General features: G+C 42.3%; 4 protein-coding genes and 1 pseudogene across 4 annotated transcripts; all 5 read left to right on the top strand.

Moving 5' to 3' along the window:
• Positions 1–6,278: 6,278 nt before the first annotated feature.
• Positions 6,279–8,832, top strand: LOC107170445 (uncharacterized; annotated as a pseudogene).
• Positions 8,833–8,907: 75 nt separating this feature from the next.
• Positions 8,908–9,981, top strand: LOC149056746 (uncharacterized). Its single transcript, XM_089223167.1, has one exon. It carries the CDS (start codon positions 8,908–8,910, stop codon positions 9,979–9,981), a length of 1,074 nt encoding a protein of 357 aa, XP_089079293.1.
• Positions 9,982–10,009: 28 nt separating this feature from the next.
• LOC149056745 (uncharacterized) lies at positions 10,010–11,614 on the top strand. The gene has a single exon (XM_089223166.1). It carries the CDS (start codon positions 10,010–10,012, stop codon positions 11,435–11,437), a length of 1,428 nt encoding a protein of 475 aa, XP_089079292.1. The 3' UTR covers positions 11,438–11,614.
• Positions 11,488–14,964, top strand: LOC107172117 (uncharacterized). Its single transcript, XM_089223165.1, has 3 exons — positions 11,488–11,589; positions 13,117–13,426; positions 13,538–14,964. The coding sequence occupies exons 1-3, from the start codon at positions 11,488–11,490 to the stop codon at positions 14,962–14,964; spliced, it is 1,839 nt and encodes a 612-aa protein (XP_089079291.1).
• A 2,320-nt stretch (positions 14,965–17,284) lies between these two features.
• Positions 17,285–18,826, top strand: LOC107172118 (uncharacterized). Its single transcript, XM_015522393.2, has 2 exons — positions 17,285–17,809; positions 17,951–18,826. The coding sequence occupies exons 1-2, from the start codon at positions 17,285–17,287 to the stop codon at positions 18,824–18,826; spliced, it is 1,401 nt and encodes a 466-aa protein (XP_015377879.2).
• Positions 18,827–19,940: the final 1,114 nt, after the last annotated feature.

Here is a 19,940-nt window from a genome sequence, read left to right as displayed (position 1 = left end):
GGGCGCATCGCACGATCGACACACGTATTTATACAATGCGATTCATCAGACAAGCCGTAAAAGTGCAATAGCGATGTCGAGAAGCTACCGCCTAAACATGGTTCACTGTTTCCAAATTCTATCAGGGCACTGATTGTAGGATCTTCGGGGTGCGGGAAAACGAATCTTATTTTCACGTTATTAGTACACGAGAACGGGATTAAATTTGAAAACGTATACATTTATTCTAAAACACTACATCAGGCCAAATATACGATGCTAGATAAGATTTTATGCGGCGTTCAGGGTATTAGTTTATTCAAATTCAATGACAACGAGGCGGTTATATCACCCGAGAAAGCTATGCCAAACTCAGTTTTCCTATTTGACGACGTGATAACCGAAAACCACAATATCATTCGCTCGTACTTTTCGAGATCTAGACATAATCTCATAGACGTCTTTTATTTAGCCCAATCGTATTCACGCGTACCGAAACAATTGATACGTGACAATGCTAACTTCATAGTGTTATTCAAACAAGGCGAAATTAATTTAAAACATATTTATCAAGATCATTGCTCAGGGGATATACAATACAGTGAGTTTAAAGATTTTTGTATGGCGTGTTGGCGTGGCGGAAGATTCAAATTTATCGTCATAAGCAGTGAACACGGACGCGATACCGGCCGTTATAGGCACGGGTTCGACACATATGTTATTATATAATAAACCGCTAAGTCGGGATATAACGCATTTACCCGGTGTCATGGGAAAGTTAAACAACTCGTCGTCGGTGTCACTGTCACCGTCGCCGTCGCCGTCATTATTGGCGGATATTATTCAAGCAAGAATGAATATTAAAAAAAAATATAACGCACTGAAGACCGGTCGTTTCGAAACCGAATCATTAGGAAATAATACACTCAGTTCTATTATTGATCCTCTTAATCAAATCCGCGACAATATCAATACCCCCCGCACGCATTCATCGTCACAGCGACCACCGCCACTCCCACCCGCGACACCGACCACATCAAAGAGCTCCCCGCCGTCCCTCTCACTATCGTCGTCGCTGCAGTCCTCGCCGCGCTCACTACCGGATGTTTACGATAAAAATTCCACAGTAACCGCCTCGGCATCGTCGCTTACCACAGATTACGATTTAAATGAACTATTTAACCAGTGGCCGAAAACAGAATTAGATAAATTATACGGACCTAAAAAATTAAATAGTGGCGAATTTATTTTGGGTAACAAAGAAATTAAATTTATTGATAATAAAATACATATTGAGGGTGATAGCTGTTTATATCCTATAACGCCCGGACTTATCGAGTTATTATTTGACAAGTCTCCGGTGGTGGACAGATATACGCACAGGGATTTAAGTACATATAAACGAATTTTAATTCAAACATCGGCGCATAAAACGACTGACGGTACGCGTATCCGCACCTCCATAGGTGTGAAATATATGAAATTAATTTCGAAGCTGTTTGCGGTTAAGACCGACAAGACTGGCAGTGATATAAATATACGATTACAGAAACATAATATTGTGTACTGGAACGATCCCAACGAGTTGGTCGATAGATTAAGATTATTGTATTCGTCTCTCGCGGCTGGCAATACAGGAGTGCGTAACGAGATAATCTCGATTTTTAGTGAATTAGTCGATGCCGGAATATTGAAAAAAAATTCCTAATGTCTAACCACGAGATCGCGGCTGAACTTCACGGGGCGGCGAGAAGGACATATCCGCGACGTCGCGTCATGTAACGTCAAAGTCCGTGTTAGCGTGTACAAGGGTGTGTTCACCAAAGGATATCTACCCAATTGGTCTACGGAAATATTTACAATTATTAAAGTGAACCGGACCACGCCATATACATATATCTTACAAGATTATACGGGTGACCCTATAGCTGGTGGATTTTATGTGGAGGAGATTCGGAAAACGAGACCACCCGATGATTATCTAGTGGATAAAATAATTCGCACCAAAGGTCAGCGAGTATTCGTCCGCTGGTTAGGTTTTACCGACGAACATAACAGCTGGATTAATAAGTCAGATCTTAGAATATAAGTTCAGTTATCATCACATCATGGATGTGTTCGGTGGGTCACCGTCCAGTCAGTGGTCAGCGACATGAAAGAAAAGTTTTCCGAAGAACTCGACACCCACGTTGATTTGATTGGAATACATTGTTCAAAAATCGCGAAGCTTGATGAAAAGATAACCGATAAACTAGATTTACACACTAATTTAATCGAGACTAATGATAAACAATTACTTTCGTTCAACGATCGTGTCCTAGCGTGTGAATTGCAAATAGTTCAGCTAGGAAAAATCAGCTCGGTGCCGGTGACCGATAAATATTTTATAGAAAATAATAATAAAATTGATTCGTGATCGAGTCTATAGAGGATATAAATAAATAGATTAAAGATTCTAAAGTCTCATTGACTTATGCGTACGCCAGAATAATTATACTTGAGGACAGATTTGCAGAGAATTTGAAACAGTCAGTGAACTAACCTGTCACCGGAAAGACGCGTTATACATAACATATACTACGTATATACTCAGCAACTGTATTGCGCTCTCAGTGATTATGACGTCGGCTATCATAGATATTCAATGCATACTAAGTTCGAATAATAAATATCTAGTAAAAGAAATGTCGATTCTCGATGTAAACAACCGTGCTAGCCAACATTATATTTTCAAACACACTCAAACACCGTATACGGCGAAAAGCAAAGCGGTGAACATTTGGTTGTATCGTAACTATCACCAACTCTCATTGGATTGTGGTGACGTGGAATATTCGCAAATCGAAAGAATTTTACGATCGCTACATTTCAAGTGCATCTACGTCAAAGGCGAGGAGAAGCGTAAGATTATACAAGATTTCATTCCAGAAGTCGATGTCGTCGATTTGGGCGTGGATCACGACTGCCCACGATTAAATCAGCTGAATCGACTTTATATGTTATCTACCGACAATAATTACAATGATAATACTAATAATAATAATTATTATAATATTAACTATCCACACAATCGTGTTAAAAACTATGACCTAGGATCTCCATGCTGTATATATCATATGGACTTAGATCGCACACAATGTACATATCATAGAGTTCATGCATTACGCAGATGGCTTATGAATAGTTCGTAAAATAATATTTATTTTTTCTAATTTCATATATATTTATATTATAATGTTTAATTTATCTAAATAATATTATATTTTAATGAATAAACACATACTTATTATATTATGCAGTCGTAGAGTTTTTTATTCGAACGAAAATGTTCACATTTACATACACATAATATGGTGTCATAATCGTGTGGTAATACATAAACAATGCATATTGCACTGTTCGATCATCATTCATGGGCCATAATATAATTAATATATATATATATGCGATGAGTCGGTATGAATGATATTTGGTGCCACATGCATAAGACAAGGAATCATAAAAAAAGTATGCAATCTCTGCAATTATTTGCTGTATTGCTAATAATATTTATAGAACAATGGGGTGTCATTGTTCCACCCGCCCGTCAAAGTATGTCTATACAGCGACATTTTCACACGCGCAAGGATCGTTTCGATCGAATATAGCGTGATCAAGGGGGGTAGTGGAGTGTTAGTGTCTCTGTTGTCATTAAGTTAATCGAGTTAATTAAATTGTAGTGAATGATAATTTACTGTTAAGACCAGTACGCGTACGTGTGTCGTTACCGAGCCTTTTCACGCCACGCTAATGTAACGCAATTTGTAAACCGTGCATTATTCGGTTGTCACGTGTTGTTTGTGTGTTTGGTATACGGCCGTAAATACGTGTATTCCCGAGTGCGCACGGTATGGCATGCTAATATCTTCGCTGTCGTTCACCCGCGAGTTTTTCTCCGGACTTCGTAATCGTTAAGCGGTCGATCATGTGTTGTGTTGTCGCCGTTACTGGCTGTTGCGCACATGGCTTGATTATTCGCGTTAACTAATTGGTAGTTGTTATACGTGCATTACGTCATTACGTGACATACGCTTGGTCAACTATTATATTGTTTGGGTTCCTGTGACGTGAATCATAAAACGCCGTAATGTATACTTGATTGGGGGACATCGCCTTAGTCGACACGTCGTATGGGGAAGCCGATCAGCGACCAGGTCAGACGTATCACTCCGTATTATCATTTTGTACTAAATTATCATTTTATATCGTATTATCATTTTGTATCGTATTGTAGCGGTTGTTAATATAAACACCGTGTGCTTACGTTTATAATATTATTATTATCACGCTCATGTTTGTGATTTGTTGATCAATTATTATTTGTATTATTATTTTGTAGGACTAACATATTGTTTAAGGTGTTCTCGTGTATATCATATTTTCCTACTTATATGCAATAAATTTCTACAGTCCACTAATAAAATATTGTTTGTTTTATTTCCATATTTTGCATTACATTAAAGTATTAATTATTTATTAATTACCAGTGAAATAGTTAGGATACAACCATGTTTATTTAAACTGGCTATCACAGCTAAACATTTGGTCCTTTCGGCCACGGATCAATTAATGTACCTGTTCGATCCTTTTGTCCAAAATTGATTACCGCCGGTCTTGGACATGGGTATGATAACTGACCGCGATCGGTCACTCGCGTTGTTGGCAGCACTGACGTGTCCGTCGCCCTGGTCCGGGCAACGACGCGTACGCCGCCGCCAACGGTAGTCGCGGTTGTTTTACGTGTTGTTGTGTGTGGTTCTGTTCCGTTCGCCGTTGCATATTATTCACGTGCTCTCGTGTTAACGGCCATCTTGCCAAAAGTGTGCGCACACTACTAAATTACTGCTCTTTTGCTATTGCTATATTAGCATATTATAAATCCGATCGATTTATCCGTCGTCCTCATCGAGCTCTCGACCGAAGTTATTATCTAACGTTCCGGTATACAACTCGACGTTGATCCGCGTGTGAGACGTTCCGGTGCTTCCCGTCACTCACGTGTTCTTGAAGTCTTCAGTTCCGAGATATAGCCGTTCCGCCTTCAATCAACGATCCACCAGCAGTTCAGCGAAGTCACTGGCAGTTCCGCCCGACATTGAGTGCTCCCTCAGAGCGGTGTTCCCCGTCCCCTTATTTTGTTGTTTATTATATATATGTAAAATATATCGATTGTGTTGTAACTATAAAATCACTGTCAGTTATTATTACAAGGTGTTACCTATTTCCCACCAGGCTCCGGAGGACCGTGTGACCGACGACAACCTTGTTAAAAGGCTCGTTGGCACAAACATTTGGTAGCAGAGCGTGGTTTGATTGTTCCATCAGACTTTGGTACTCAGGATCCGGGTGAGTGATGCATTATTGTTTGAAGTTATAGCATTTGGTTATAAGGTGTATTGTTCATTTACTCCTATTATCTTATTTGTATGTCACATCTAGTGTCAGTGGCGTTGAGCTGCCATTAGGGCTGCGTTAGCAGTGACATATACTGGTGTTTATATTACTAATTATTACCATTGTGCTCCCAATGTTAATATATTCAGTATAGGTGCTATTTGTCAATATATTTATTTAAGTTAATGACTGCTCAGTCATTAATGTGTTATTGACATAGCTAATTAGCAAAATTAATATTTTTGGGGCTGATTGTTAAATTATATTCACTATAGCTGCTCGAGTGAGTGATATAGTATCAGCTTTTCATTATTTAAATTTAACTGTCAACATTTAATTTAGCTATACACATTTATGTGGTGTTAACAGTGCTCCATGTGTTAAATTGACATATAATTCCTTAATATTTGTATATTAGGTATAGGTATTGCTCGCTAGCTGCTGGTCTAGTTATTACATACTACATTATTGATATTTAAGCAAGTTGCTCATTTGTTTATTATTTTATTACATGCTGGTTAATAATTTATTTTAATAGTAATATAATTAATGTGTTTGTTATAAGCCTATACTAGTGTATGATAATATACTATATTATGTTTTTTGGGTTTAATTATTTAACTTGATCAAGTTATTATAATTGTATTGTTATCATATTGTATGAATGGTCGCCCGGTTACACTTTTACATTAAGCAAGAATTATAAAGGGTGCTCTCCTGTCGTTGTTGATAATTCTTAATTGTTGATTTTGTCCTTATGCATACCTACTGTTAAGTGGTGTCGTTAACTTAAACAAGTGAGCTAGTACTGCTCTGTACTATTATTGTTAATTTATTATTTTGTTAGCTACCAAGGTTTTGGCAATATGGCTGGTGCTGAACGTGACGTTAGAGCTAAGGAACGACTGATCCTACGTAGGGATCAATTAATAGCTCGGATTCGTCAAATCCACGCGTTGGCTACTAGTTCAGCCTCAGATCAGTCCAAACAAGCTCAGCTAGCTATAGCTATTGTCGACCTTGATACTCTGTGGAGTAATTTTGAGATAGAAAACAATAATTTATTAGATATACTTTCCAATTTAGATCAATTGGGGGAGTATTCGTTAGATATTGAAACTAATACTCGGTCTCTGGTGATTGAAGCTAAGGCCTTATGTAATGTTCAGTCTACTCCGGTTGTTGGCGTCGGTGCCATCGTTCAGGTCACTGATACGGTCACCACTGACAGTTCTAGTTGCTCTGCTAGTACTGCAAAGGAATGTGCTAGTCCTCTGGTTGAAAGGGCTTTGGTACCATCCAAGTTACCAGATATTCCGTTACCATATTTTGATGGTGAATGTCAGAACTGGCCAGCGTTTCGGGACAGGTTTAAGGCATTAGTTGATCAACGTCCTAACATATCGAATATTTAAAAGTTTTACTATCTACTAGGCTGTCTTCATGCTGGTCCGCAAGATGTGGTTAAGGGGTTCGTCGTTTCTAACGAAACTTATACCTTAGCCTGGAACGCATTAGTTGAGAGGTATGATCGACCTCGTAAGCTTGCCTCGTCGATTATTGATAAGTTGCTGACTGCTCCTGTCGCCGCTTCTGAAACATTTGCTGCTCTGCAAGCCTTTCTTGCAACTTTTGATGAAAATATCGCTATTCTTGAGGCTCTGAACGTTCCAGACCTGTCGTCGTTTTTGCTATTTTCCTTGGCAGCCAGGTGTTTACCTCTGTCTTCGAGGCGTTTGTTTGAGACTGAGAACACCGAAGAATATCTGTACATACACAACGTGATCAAATTTGTTAAAATGAGGATGCAGGTCATTGAAAATGCCGGCGTACAGCAGGCTGGAAGCTCGTCCAAACCTCCTGTGCACAGCAAAAATAGTGTTCCTCGGCGTGAAGGAAAGATTGCGTTAGTGTCCTCGTCGAAACCTGCATCGTTAAAATGTGCTGTGTGTTCGGGTGCTCACCCGCTAGCCGAATGTTTAACTTTCAAAGCGTTATCGGTTGATGAGCGGTATAAGGTCATATGCACTCATGCATAGGCGATGCATGGTCTGTTTCGGTGAAGGTCACATGTCTTTCAAGTGTCCTTCCTCTTGCTCTGTCTGTAAGCGACGCCATCATGCACTACTTCATAGGGAACCTAACCCGAAGAAGACTAGTCCGCCAGCTGCTCTGCTAGGTCGGCAACCCACTCCTACAGTACTGTTAGGAACTTCTGTGGTACATGCTCGAGATACCGTCGGGATCTGCCGTTCTGTTCGTGTTCTAATAGATTCCGCGTCGCAAATAAGCGCGATCACTTCTGCCTGTTGTGATAGGTTGGGATTACAGCTGTCGCGTTGGACGGTACCTGTCACTGGACTGTCAGGGCAAAGGGTTCCGGATGTGCAGGGTGTGGTCCAGCTGACGATCCAGCCTCGTGACAAGATTACTCCGGCCATCCAAGTGAGACCTTGGGTGCTCTTCTCGATCACTTCCGATATGCCGGCCCGACAGTTGCCAAGTCAGGTTCGGGCAAGATGTAGTCACTTGTCGCTTGCCGATCCATATTTCGATAAACCTGCTCCGGTTGAATTACTTATTGGCGCTGATATATTTCCACAGATTTGGAATAACCAGAGTAGCTCGCTTGGTCCAGGGTTCCCTTCAGTTTCAGTTTATAGTTCGATATTTGGTTGGGTCCTGATTGGCCCTGTCCAGGCACACCCGGATATAGGTGCGCAATCCATGTTAGCCTCCTCAGAATCGTCGATGGAGACTATGATCGAGAAGTTTTGGTTGGTTGAAGATCCTGAGGCCGCTCCGCCTCAATTTACTGAAAATGGTCAATGTGAAGAGCTGTTCCGCTCCGAGATGGTCCGAGATTCTAGTGGTCGGTTTTCTGTCCCTCTTCCCTTCCGCTCGGGTCGATCATCAGAAGCTTTTCCGGGTTCTCGACAGGTCGCTCTTAACCGTTTCTTAAACTTGGAAAAGAAGTTGTCTGCGGATAAGATCTTGCACAGAGCTTATTGTAAGTTTATGACCGAATACGAGGAGCTGGGTCACATGTCTCTCGCTGAAGGCGAAGGTCAGTACTTTATCCCTCATCATGCCGTACGGAAGGTCGAGGGGGATGAACTCAAGTTGCGTGTGGTCTTTGATGCGTCCGCCAAATGTCATTCCGGGATCTCTCTCAATCAATGTTTGTTGGTTGGTCCGAAGTTGCAACAGGATATTGTTGATGTCTTGGTCGGATTCCGGATGCATAAGGTTGCATTCACTACAGATATATGCAAGATGTATCGGCAGATCGAAGTCTTACCGCAATACCGGGGATACCAGTATATCCTTTGGAGGGATTCCCCGCAGGTGTCGGTGAAAGAGTATACCCTCAATACCGTTACCTACGGGGTGAATAGTGCTCCCTATCTCGCCTTATGAGTTCTTCGGTTTATTGCTGACAACGACTGCGAAGCTCTTCCAGAAGTCAAGGCCGTATTATACAACCAAACATACATGGACGACATCTGTGTTGGGACAGATTCGTTGGACGCTGCTAAAATGCTCCAGTCCGACTTGATTAAGACGTTCGCCAGATCCGGCTTACAACTGAAGAAGTGGGCCAGCAATAATCCGGATTTATTGTCTCATATACCAGCGGAAGATTGTTCAAGAGCTCCCTTGACCTTCGACCAGGACGATGCATCACAGGTGCTAGGTATGCGTTGGAATCATGGAAAGGACTACTTCTCATTCAACACCAACAACTTTAAAATGATTTTAACTAAGCGCGGTGTACTCTCTATGATTGCTAGGATCTTCGATCCACTAGGTTTACTCGCACCGTCGATCTTTTATGCTAAGGCGTTTATGCAGCGTGTGTGGCTCGCACACATCGGATGGGATGAGCAGCTCCCGGCAGACTTGGCTGAAGAGTGGACTGATTTTTATCACTCGTTAGGATGGCTCACGGGAATCGAGATCCCTCGCTATATCGGTTGTTCTGCCGGATGCAATTATGAGTTGTGTGGTTTTTGTGACGCTTCAGGGAAAGGATATGCTGCTGTTGCTTACCTTCGTGTGACTGATCCGTCAGGAGGTACGCATGTATATCTTATTGGGTCCAAGACCAAGTTAGCCCCGATGAAGGCCGTGACTATCCCGAGACTAGAACTTTGTGGAGCAGTGCTGTTGGCGCTGTGGCTGTGCAGATTGAGACGAATCTTAGAGAACCAGTTGGTGATCAATGAAGTGTTTGCGTGGTCGGATTCAACCATTGTGCTCGCATGGTTGAGTAACCCTCACTCATCGTTCAAGACATTTGTGTCAAATAGAGTTCATCAGATCAAGTCAACAGTTCCCGATTGTCAGTGGTTTCATGTCAGCTCAGACAAAAATCCAGCTGATTGTTGTTCAATGGGTCTTCGTCCTTCAGATCTCGTGAAGGCAGCTATTTACTGGAAAGGACCTGAGTTTTTAACAACTCCAGTCGAAAATTGGCCAAAGGAAGTCGTGAATCTAGCTTTAGATCAGCTACCGGAAGTCAAGCAGGTGTGTTTGTTGACACAAGTTCAATCGGCCTCTGAATAGGGTTGCTCGATTTTCTTCATTTGATAACATGATTCGAGTAGTAGCTCGATTACGTCGTTTCGTGTTCAGATGTCAAAGGAAAGATGTCCAAACTGGTTTTCTGCAACAATCGGAGTTAGACGCTGCCTTGATTGCTGTTGTCAAATGTGCACAGGTGAACTTCTTGCGTGAATTGGTCGAATGCTTAACTAACGGTGAAGAGATCAAACATAGGTCGTTGGCTCGACTTTCCCCTTTCATAGACTCTGTTGGAGTAATCCGTGTAGGAGGTCGGCTTAATAATTCTAATTTGTCTCAGCGTAGAGTTCATCCTATTTTGATACCCAAAGAATCGCACCTTGCAATGCTCATTGCTAGACACTGGCATCGTTATGCCTGTCATGCTAGTCCTCGGTTACTTACGGCAATAATATCGAGACGATTCTGGATTGTTAACATTCGTTTGATTGTCCATCGCGTGATCCGAAAATGTACAGTCTGCGTGCGAGTAGCAACAGTCCACCCTCAACCTCCGATGGCAGATCTGCCGGGGTTCCGAGTTCAGGAAGCTCATCCGTTCTCTGTTGTTGGCGTTGACTATGCGGGACCTCTGCAGATGAAAGAGCTAAGTCTCCGTAAGGCTCGTATATGTAAGGTATATATTGCTGTTTTTGTGTGCATGACTACCAAGGCGGTACATTTGGAGTCAGTTACTGCTCTGTCGACAGATGCGTTTTTGTTGACGTTAGATAGGTTCGTTGCTCGTCGTGGCCTACCTTCTTCAATATATTCGGACTGTGGCACTAATTTTGTTGGTGCAGCAAAACAGTTACGTCGGTTGATCAACCACCCAGACCAAAGAGATAAGATCTCAGGTCATGTGCCGTGCGAGTGGCATTTCAATCCCCCTGGTGCTCCCCATTTTGGTGGGGTTTGGGAGGCCGCCGTGAAGTCTGCTAAGTCGTTGCTTTTACGTACGATGGCGTCTCAGATTTGGACGTTAGAGGAGTTTTCTACTGTACTGTGTAGGGTAGAAGCTGCTTTGAATTCTCGTCCGCTTGTTCCTGCGTCTTCTGATCCGAATGACCTGGAATGTTTGACTCCGGGCCATTTCCTGATTGGTAGACCGTTGTTGGCGATACCAGAATCGGAGAGTCCCGATTCGCAAAGGTCAGTCCAGACCCGCTGGAAGCTTATCCAGCAGTCGTTCCGTTGGTTCTGGCGACGTTGGTCGCAAGAATACTTAAACACTCTTCAAGCTCGTGGAAAGTGGGTCAAGTCAGGTGATAACTTGAAAGTCGGCACTATGGTGGTAGTGAAAACTGGTGATGCTCCGCCCCTCTCCTGGCCCTTAGGTAGAATTGTTGAAGTGTACCCGGGACCAGACCAAATAGTACGTGTGGCCAAAGTCCTCACTAGTCAAGGAATACTTACTAGACCAGTGGTGAAGCTGGTGCCTTTGCCTACTGATCCATAGACAAAATTGTTGAATCCATTCTTATTTACACCTTATATACCTATTTTGCTATGACTATGTTCGTGGTGTTGTTGCTCATCGGTGGTTCCATCACCTCTGCTACCATGGGTCTCGTCGGCTGCTCGGCTTCCGGGATCTTGGTAGTAGTAGATGTTAGTTTTTTAGGTATTAAGATTGTTTAATGAGCAATGGTTGTTTTTATATATTATGTTGTATAGATGAAAAAAAAAATATAATGTTATAGTTCCTATTGGACTTTGTGATAATTAACGATCGTTCCTATGCTCATGCTCAGACATATGTATTATTCTATGTTTATTTAATATTTAATATTTATTGTTTGTTATATTAATTGATCTATTAATATTGTAATGGTCAACGACCAATGTTGTCCCTTTGTGAAATCCCGTTCATCGCTCTGTTGGTAGCTGCTCCGCTCATCTGCTCAACCGCTCAATTCCACTGCGCTGTTCAATCCATGTTTAACTGCTCCGTTCAACTGCTCTGCTCGACTGCTCCGTTCTACCACTGCTCAAGCTGCTCCGCTCAACTGTTCAAGCTGCTCCGTTAAACGGTTAAATTGTTTAACTTAAACCGCTCCGTTTTTACTGCTCCGTACACCGGCTCAATAGCCCACCTTTCAGCTCCGAAAAATCGAACTCGCTTTGCAAGGAAACGGGTACTTGCAAGGGGGAGTATGTTCGATCCTTTTGTCCAAAATTGATTACCGCCGGTCTTGGACATGGGTATGATAACTGACCGCGCTCGGTCACTCGCGTTGTTGGCAGCACTGACGTGTCCGTCGCCCTGGTCCGGGCAACGACGCGTACGCCGCCGCCAACGGTAGTCGCGGTTGTTTTACGTGTTGTTGTGTGTGGTTCTGTTCCGTTCGCCGTTGCATATTATTCACGTGCTCTCGTGTTAACGGCCATCTTGCCAAAAGTGTGCGCACACTACTAAATTACTGCTCTTTTGCTATTGCTATATTAGCATATTATAAATCCGATCGATTTATCCGTCGTCCTCATCGAGCTCTCGACCGAAGTTATTATCTAACGTTCCGGTATACAACTCGACGTTGATCCGCGTGTGAGACGTTCCGGTGCTTCCCGTCACTCACGTGTTCTTGAAGTCTTCAGTTCCGAGATATAGCCGTTCCGCCTTCAATCAACGATCCACCAGCAGTTCAGCGAAGTCACTGGCAGTTCCGCCCGACATTGAGTGCTCCCTCAGAGCGGTGTTCCCCGTCCCCTTATTTTGTTGTTTATTATATATATGTAAAATATATCGATTGTGTTGTAACTATAAAATCACTGTCAGTTATTATTACAAGGTGTTACCTATTTCCCACCAGGCTCCGGAGGACCGTGTGACCGACGACAACCTTGTTAAAAGGCTCGTTTGCACAAACAGTACCTATTATAATATGTATTAATTATTGCATTATTTGCTGCCATATATTATTATTATTTCTTTATCCTATTAGAATCTTTGTGTTTCTTTTCTTGGTTGTTGGTTTTGCGTTGTTAGGTGTTTAGGTACTACATCACTTATACGATGACGAGAAAAAACCAGCAACAAATCCACAATGAACAAAAAAGGATCGAGCTAACGCTCGCGCGTGCCGCAAGAGACGTCGCGTTACGATCAATTAATAAAATATTAAGTAAATTGCTAAGGATGCGGTAATCAATTCTGAAAATCGTCCCACATTAGAAGCGCGAGTTATGTCATTAGGTCAACTTGTCACTGATTTCAATAATGAACAAAAACATATTCTTTCAACACTCGCGGGGACCGATGAAGTTGGCCAGTTCGTGAAGGTGGATGAGAACGTCACCGAAACGATGCAATCGATGTGTAACCAGATCAATGCCATTGTAGCAAAATTAAAACAGAATACTTCGATGCCCACTCCGTGCAATGATAGGAATCAGTCTTCTGCGCAATCATTGATTTTACCAAGAATTGAGATTCCTAAATTTGATGGTAATATTATTGAATGGTGATCCTTCCGTGATATGTTTACATCTTTGGTGCATGACAACAAACATTACGAAGATATTGAGCGTTTCCATTACCTATTGTTTTACTTATTAGGTCCAGCGTTAACAATAGTAAAAGCAGTGCCACTTACAGTTGACAATTATTATTCTATTGCTTGGAACGCGCTTAAAAATCGATATGACAATAAACGCTTATTGGTCACTGCCCACATTGAAAAATTATTTACATTCGCGCCGTTAACAAAGGAATCCCCTGCATCACTTTCATTATTCGTCAACACCTTTCGGGAAAATGTATCAGCTGTACAAGCTCTTGGAGTCGGAGACTTGGCTGGTTTTATACTGTTCTACATTGGTTCACACGTTATTGATCCCATGACACGACGATTATTTGAGGCTACTGTTGCGAAAAATGAAATACCTGATTTGAACTCATTATTAGAGTTCGCATCACAACGATGTAACGTTTTGGAAAACGTTGGCAGCAGTTTGAGCATTAATTGTGTGGAAAATAATGAAAAGACCGTAGGGAAGACAACTACTAAGAAGATCCAGGGCAAGAGGTCTGAGAAGACATCGTTAGCCGCGGTTGCCCCCACCAAGTCAAAAAAGTGTTTGTTTTGTGGACACCCACATGCAATTTACAAGTGTTTTGGATTCCGAAAACTAGCAATTACCAGTCGTCGTGATTTTGTCAATAAAAATCAATTATGTTTTATTTGTTTGAATAGTGGGCATATGAGCAATGCGTGTCCTACGTCTTTTACGTGTCGTACGTGTTCGAGTAAGCATAGTACATTACTACATTTGACAGATGATACTACAAAATCGAGCACCGATAAGACAAATGACAACTCCGAACGAGCCACCACAAGTTGTAATGCAACACAGTTTTCGGGAGTTACACATACTGAAACCACTGTTTTGTTGGGTACTGTTGTAGTCAGGGTTTGGGACAATACAGGAGTTCTACAAGAAGTCAGGGCAGTATTAGACAGTGGGTCGCAGGTGTCTGCAATGACAGTGGATTGTGTCAACCGGTTAGGTTTGACCCGTAGGAAGTTTCCTGTTGAGGTCATCGGACTTTCCAAACAACCGGTCAATACTGTTAAAGGTCAAACTAATTTTAATTTTTTTTCTGTACAATCCGACGTTCCAGTGTTTCAAGTAACAAATGTCATAGTTTTACCTCGAATTATGTCATCAATGCCTAACAGGGTTTTGCCAGCTGAGATACGAGATTGCTATCGGCATCTTGTCTTTGCCGACCCCCGATTTGATCACCCGGTGCCAGTAGATATGTTGATTGGAGAAGACTTATATCCGTCCGTCATTCAATCTAGAGCTGACGTTATACATACCGAGGGCTTACCATCAGCGATGAATACATTAGGTTGGGTCATAATTGGCGCGTTACAAAAAAATAATACACATACTCTTCTTACATCCCTGTCAATTAGTACAACCTCTCCGATTGAAGAGTTGATGCCACTTGGGCTTGCTACGATGAAATGTAACTGATATGAGTGATATGTAAATGTTATAGGTTGTGATGACGTTCTCCTGGGATGGTTGACATGGGCAACTTAATGTGCACTGCCTTATAGTCGACGGGGTATGCAACTCAATGTGCACTGCCTTAAAGTGACCGGGTAGGCAACCAGACGACGACGACGACGATAGGAGGGGACCAAAGACTTAAAATTACTGGACCAAGGAAGTTAAATTTATGCACGGGAATAAGGAAGATGAGTTTAGTTAATGTACAGGGGGGATGTCTTGGTGGTCGGAATCGGTCTGGTGCAATGACCACCAAGCTCACATAAATCGGCCAAATACTTAAAATCTAAACTTAAACCTACGATTATGATGACGATGTGGGTGATGGCTGCAATGAACGACAGCCGACGGCGAATGAACTCGAAGACCCTAGCGACCTCTCACACACCACGGAGGGTGCTGGCGGTCTTACGCAATCAATGATGGCACCAACCCCGGTCTCGGCGATGGAAGAGCCCCGTCCAGCGATGTCTCAATGACTAGCTGGTGTCGACGAGTACTCGACAGTAATACACAACCACAAATACAATAAAACTCACGTAAATGTTGGTAATGATGGTGCTTTATTATAATAATAAACACGATGCAACGGTTCCGTGTCGTACTGACTCGGTCGGCGATAATTTGATAAATATGTGATATTATTATATAATAAACAGGTGAAAATGTAATATACATGTATTGCCGCAGTGGCAACAAACAGACAATTCCGCGTTGCTCCAATAGCAGAAAAACGATTAACACGACCACACGGACCAATTATACAGCACTTTTTTTTACAATTAAAAAATAAGTAATAGGTACGTAGATGAGTATAACAACACTTATTGGTAACAAAAAAAAAAAAAATTTAAGAATAATAACAAAGGCGTTGGCCGCGTAATCACAACAAACATTAAAACAGATGATATAAAAACAAAGACGATATGGCGACAACGATAATAATTAATATTTTATAAAGGTGATTATAAATCACATACCTAACGAGTAACGGTTAGATGAGGACGAGGAAGAGGGAGAGAGATAAAGACTGATCGTCGCCGCCGTCCTATATTGCATATCGCATAATAGTCAAAACAACAATGTGTCGCGGCAACAAGAGTTGATGCAGCGTTTTTGGACAGTAGAGGAGCCCACAGAGTGTACGATGCCAGCTACACAAGACAAGCAATGTGAAGGTTGGTTTGTTAGAACCACGAAACGAGACGCCACCGGTCGATTTTATGTTGGTTTACCATTTCGAACGATAGTATGTTCCCCAGATACAACTGACATCGGATGTCAAGATAAGAAGTCGGTCGTTTTAGGGTCATCCAGAACTTCAGCTCTTAACCGATTTTGTATAATTTAGAACGTCGTCTTGAGAAGGATTCAGCATTGTATACTGCCTACCGGGCCTTCATGGATGATTATAGAGCGTTAGGACACATGAAGGTAGCGACTGAGCCAGGCAAATATTTCATACCACATCACCCAGTAGTCAAACGTTGTAATGAAGAATTGAAGATTCGTGTGGTGTTCGACGCCTCAGCTACGTCTTCATCCGGAGTCTCATTAAAAGACTGCTTGGTGACTGGACCAAAGCTTCAGACTGAAATCGGTGATGTCTTGTTGCGCTTTTTATTTGTTTTTACTGCCGACATAACTAAAATGTATCGGAAAATATGTCTACATGAACAAGATAGAGTTTATCAGCACATAGTATAGCGCAATATTCGCCTAGTGACAAAGTGCAGGAATATGAGTTGTGTACAGTCACATATGGTGTAAGCTCGGCTCCGTTTTTAGCGATTTGATGCCTTCAACAGCTCAATCTGGAGGATGGACCTGATTTTTCGCTCGTCAAGGATGTCCTATTAGCTGACACATATGTGGATGATATTTTTGTTGGCGCTGACACTTTGGAAGACATTTTAGAGGCAAAAATTCAAATCATGGGCTTGCTAAATCGAGGTGGATTTAGCCTGAAAAAATGGGCTAGCAATTGTCCCGAGATCTTGAACACTATCGAAATTGAAGACCGGGCTGGCTGTGACACCGTGGATAGAGCCAACCAAGGAACAGGCAGTCAAGGTTTTAGGAGTTCATTGGGACCCTGTACTTGACACATTCGGCTGTCATTCGATGATAGATCAAGTTAATCCTACAAAACGGTCAGTATTATCAACTGTTGCTCGTTTTTATGATCCAATCGGCGCGTTGGGTTCGATGTTTTTCTGGGTGAAGTGTTTAATGCAGAAATTATGGATGGATAAATTAGATTGGGATAGGTCTGACGTCGATGTGGCAAAGTTTCATCGACAAACTTTCTGACTTAGCATGCTTGTCGTTGCCACGACACGTTGCAGTAGTTAATAGTCAAGATATACAATTATTAGGATTCGCTGACGCGTCTCAGGTTGGATACGCAACAACAGTGTATTTGCGAGTGGTAGATCAGGATAGTAATGTCAGAGTGTATTTTCTAGCGTGTAAAACAAAGGTTGCACCACTGAAGTCATCATCAGAGGATATGTCGTTAATCATACCTCGGTTGGAGCTTTGTGCCGCGCTCCTGTTGTCGCGTCTACTGTCTCTACGTTTGAAAACCTTAAGGGACAAAGTCATGATTACGCGTGTCCGGGCATGGACAGATTCAACCATTGTTTTATCTTGGCTCACAGCCGAACAGAGGCTATTTAAAATATTCGTCACTAACCGTGTATTTAAAATACGAGACCTCGTGCCCCAGTGCGAATGGGCACACGATGGTACTTCGGAAAATCCAGCTGACCCGGCATCACGAGGGTTGCTACCAGATGCTTTGGTAGCGTAATCATTTTTACATGGACCGAAATTCCTTCATTACCCGGAATTTCAATGGCCGGTGGTAACTACATCAAGTATAAATCCTGAAGAGCTTCCTGAATATAAACGCCCATCAAAAAATGTACTTTTAACCCGACAGGTTGATGCTAGCTTGATCCAACGTTTTTCCGTGCTGCGCAAGATGCAATGGGTGTTAGCATACTGCCTGTGGTTCGCTGACAAGGCTCGACAACGCACGGTTGTGAGTGGACCAATCACTTGGCAAGAGTACGAGAGAGTATTGATGAAGGTAACAATGTATACACAAAGGTTATATTATTCAGATTTGTACCACCAACTAGTAACGTCAAATTCTATCGTCACCCAGAGTTCCATCGCTCAGCTTGCACCCTTCGTCGACGCTCATGGTATCATTAGAGTAGGCGGTCGTTTGCAGCATTCTGACTTGAGCACCGACGCCAAACACCCTATTTTGTTGTCGAAATCGTCTCACCTTGCTCAGCTTATTGTCCATCATTACCATCATAATACTTTACATGGTGGAACGCGCTTAATAGCTTCGTTAATTCAACGCCGTTTCTGGATCGTCTCGATTCGCGCTGCCATTCGTCAAATAATATTCAAGTGTACAGTGTGTATTAGATACAAGGCCGCAGCACCCCAACTATTTATCGTGGATTTACCATCAACAAGGGTCCAACAATGCCGACCATTTGCCAACGTGGGAATGGATTACGGAGGTACGTTCACCATTAAGGAGAGTCAACGCCGTAACTCAAAGACGCACAAGGCATATCTTGGGTTATTCGTATGCCTATCTACCAAGGCTGTGCACCTGAAGGTTGTCACAGATTTGACGACAGAGGCATTCCTAGCGTCTTTCGATCGATTTGTAGCTCGACGAGGGATTCCGGTGCAGATTTATTCCGACTGTGGAACTAATTACGTTGGCGCAGCGAAACAACTCAAGACATTATTCCACGATGCAGCAACGAAGGAAGCACTTCATGCCTGAGTTCCATGTCAATGGAGGTTCAACCCGCCTGCAGCTCCGCACTTTGGCGGTATTGGAGAGGCTGCTATCAAGAGTACCAAGTTACATCTAAAAAAGGTAGTAGGTAATCAGGTGTATACTTTGGAAGAGTTAATGACAGTAATCACACGTATTGAAGGTGTACTCAATTCTCGGCAATTAGTCACCATGTCGATCGATCCGAACGATTTATCTGTGCTAACGCCAGGACATTTTCTGATCGGAAAACCTATACTGGCGATTCCCGAACATGATATCAGTGATATTCCTCAGAATCGCCTCAAGCGGTGGCAATTAGTTAGACAAGCCCTTCACTCTTCAGTCCTTCTGGAAACGATGGATTCGGGAGTATCTCCATACGTTGCAAAGTAGAAAAAAATGGTTCCATCAAAATCCCAGTCTCGGTGTCGGAGATGTCATCGTCATAAATTCACCTTCTCGACCTCCGTTGATGAGGCAACTTGGTCGAGTCATCGACGTCCACCCTGCTGCTGACCAGGTGGTTCGTGTAGCCACCTTCAAGACAGTGGAAGGGATACTGAAATGCCCGGTCGTAAAGTTGGTCAAACTACCTACTGACAACGCTTAACTAACTTTCCTTCCTTGTTCCATCTTCCGTCATTTCCCAAAATGTACATATATTTTTTTTTGTTCGTTCATTACTATTTCTGTTATCTTTTTATATGAATTTTAGTATATATATTGTTATAACATGTAAACGCACAGTGATACGGTCTGACCGAGAAATGTCTACTTTGAAAGCATCCTTTCAAAGCGGGGGAAGATTTTCGGACCAAGTCCGACTAGAGGGCGCTAGTCATTTCAAATTCGAGTTATAAACCGGTGCCGGTTACGCATGCGCCGACGTTGTCGGCGGGCCATCGTCGCGTTCGCTCACGAACCGTTTACCGTTAAGACCAGTAAGCGTACGTGTGTCGTTACCGAGCCTTTTCACGCCACGCTAATGTAACGCAATTTGTAAACCGTGCATTATTCGGTTAGGTGTTCTCGTGTACATCATATTTTCCTACTTATATGCAATAAATTTATACAGTCCACTAATAAAATATTGTTTGTTTTATTTCTATATTTTGCA

This window comes from Diuraphis noxia, unplaced genomic scaffold (genome assembly GCF_037042655.1).
Source record: "Diuraphis noxia isolate RWA-SAM2 unplaced genomic scaffold, SU_Dnox_SAM2 contig0003, whole genome shotgun sequence".
In the NCBI taxonomy this organism is placed as follows: domain Eukaryota; kingdom Metazoa; phylum Arthropoda; class Insecta; order Hemiptera; family Aphididae; genus Diuraphis; species Diuraphis noxia.
The sequence above is the reverse complement of the archived record's forward strand: the minus strand, read 5'-3'. Positions and strand labels throughout refer to the sequence as shown.

Excerpts from the sequence above, each read along its gene's own strand:
- LOC107172118 (XM_015522393.2), top strand. The coding sequence starts at position 17,285 with ATGTGGCAAAGTTTCATCGACAAACTTTCTGACTTAGCATGCTTGTCG. Across the intron at positions 17,810-17,950 it reads GGTTGCTACCAGATGCTTTG|GTTGATGCTAGCTTGATCCA; the intron begins GTAGCGTAATCA and ends TTAACCCGACAG.
- LOC149056746 (XM_089223167.1), top strand. The coding sequence starts at position 8,908 with ATGGACGACATCTGTGTTGGGACAGATTCGTTGGACGCTGCTAAAATG.
- LOC149056745 (XM_089223166.1), top strand. The coding sequence starts at position 10,010 with ATGATTCGAGTAGTAGCTCGATTACGTCGTTTCGTGTTCAGATGTCAA.
- LOC107172117 (XM_089223165.1), top strand. The coding sequence starts at position 11,488 with ATGACTATGTTCGTGGTGTTGTTGCTCATCGGTGGTTCCATCACCTCT. Across the intron at positions 11,590-13,116 it reads GGATCTTGGTAGTAGTAGAT|GATGCGGTAATCAATTCTGA; the intron begins GTTAGTTTTTTA and ends TAAATTGCTAAG. Across the intron at positions 13,427-13,537 it reads TGAGATTCCTAAATTTGATG|GTCCAGCGTTAACAATAGTA; the intron begins GTAATATTATTG and ends TTTACTTATTAG.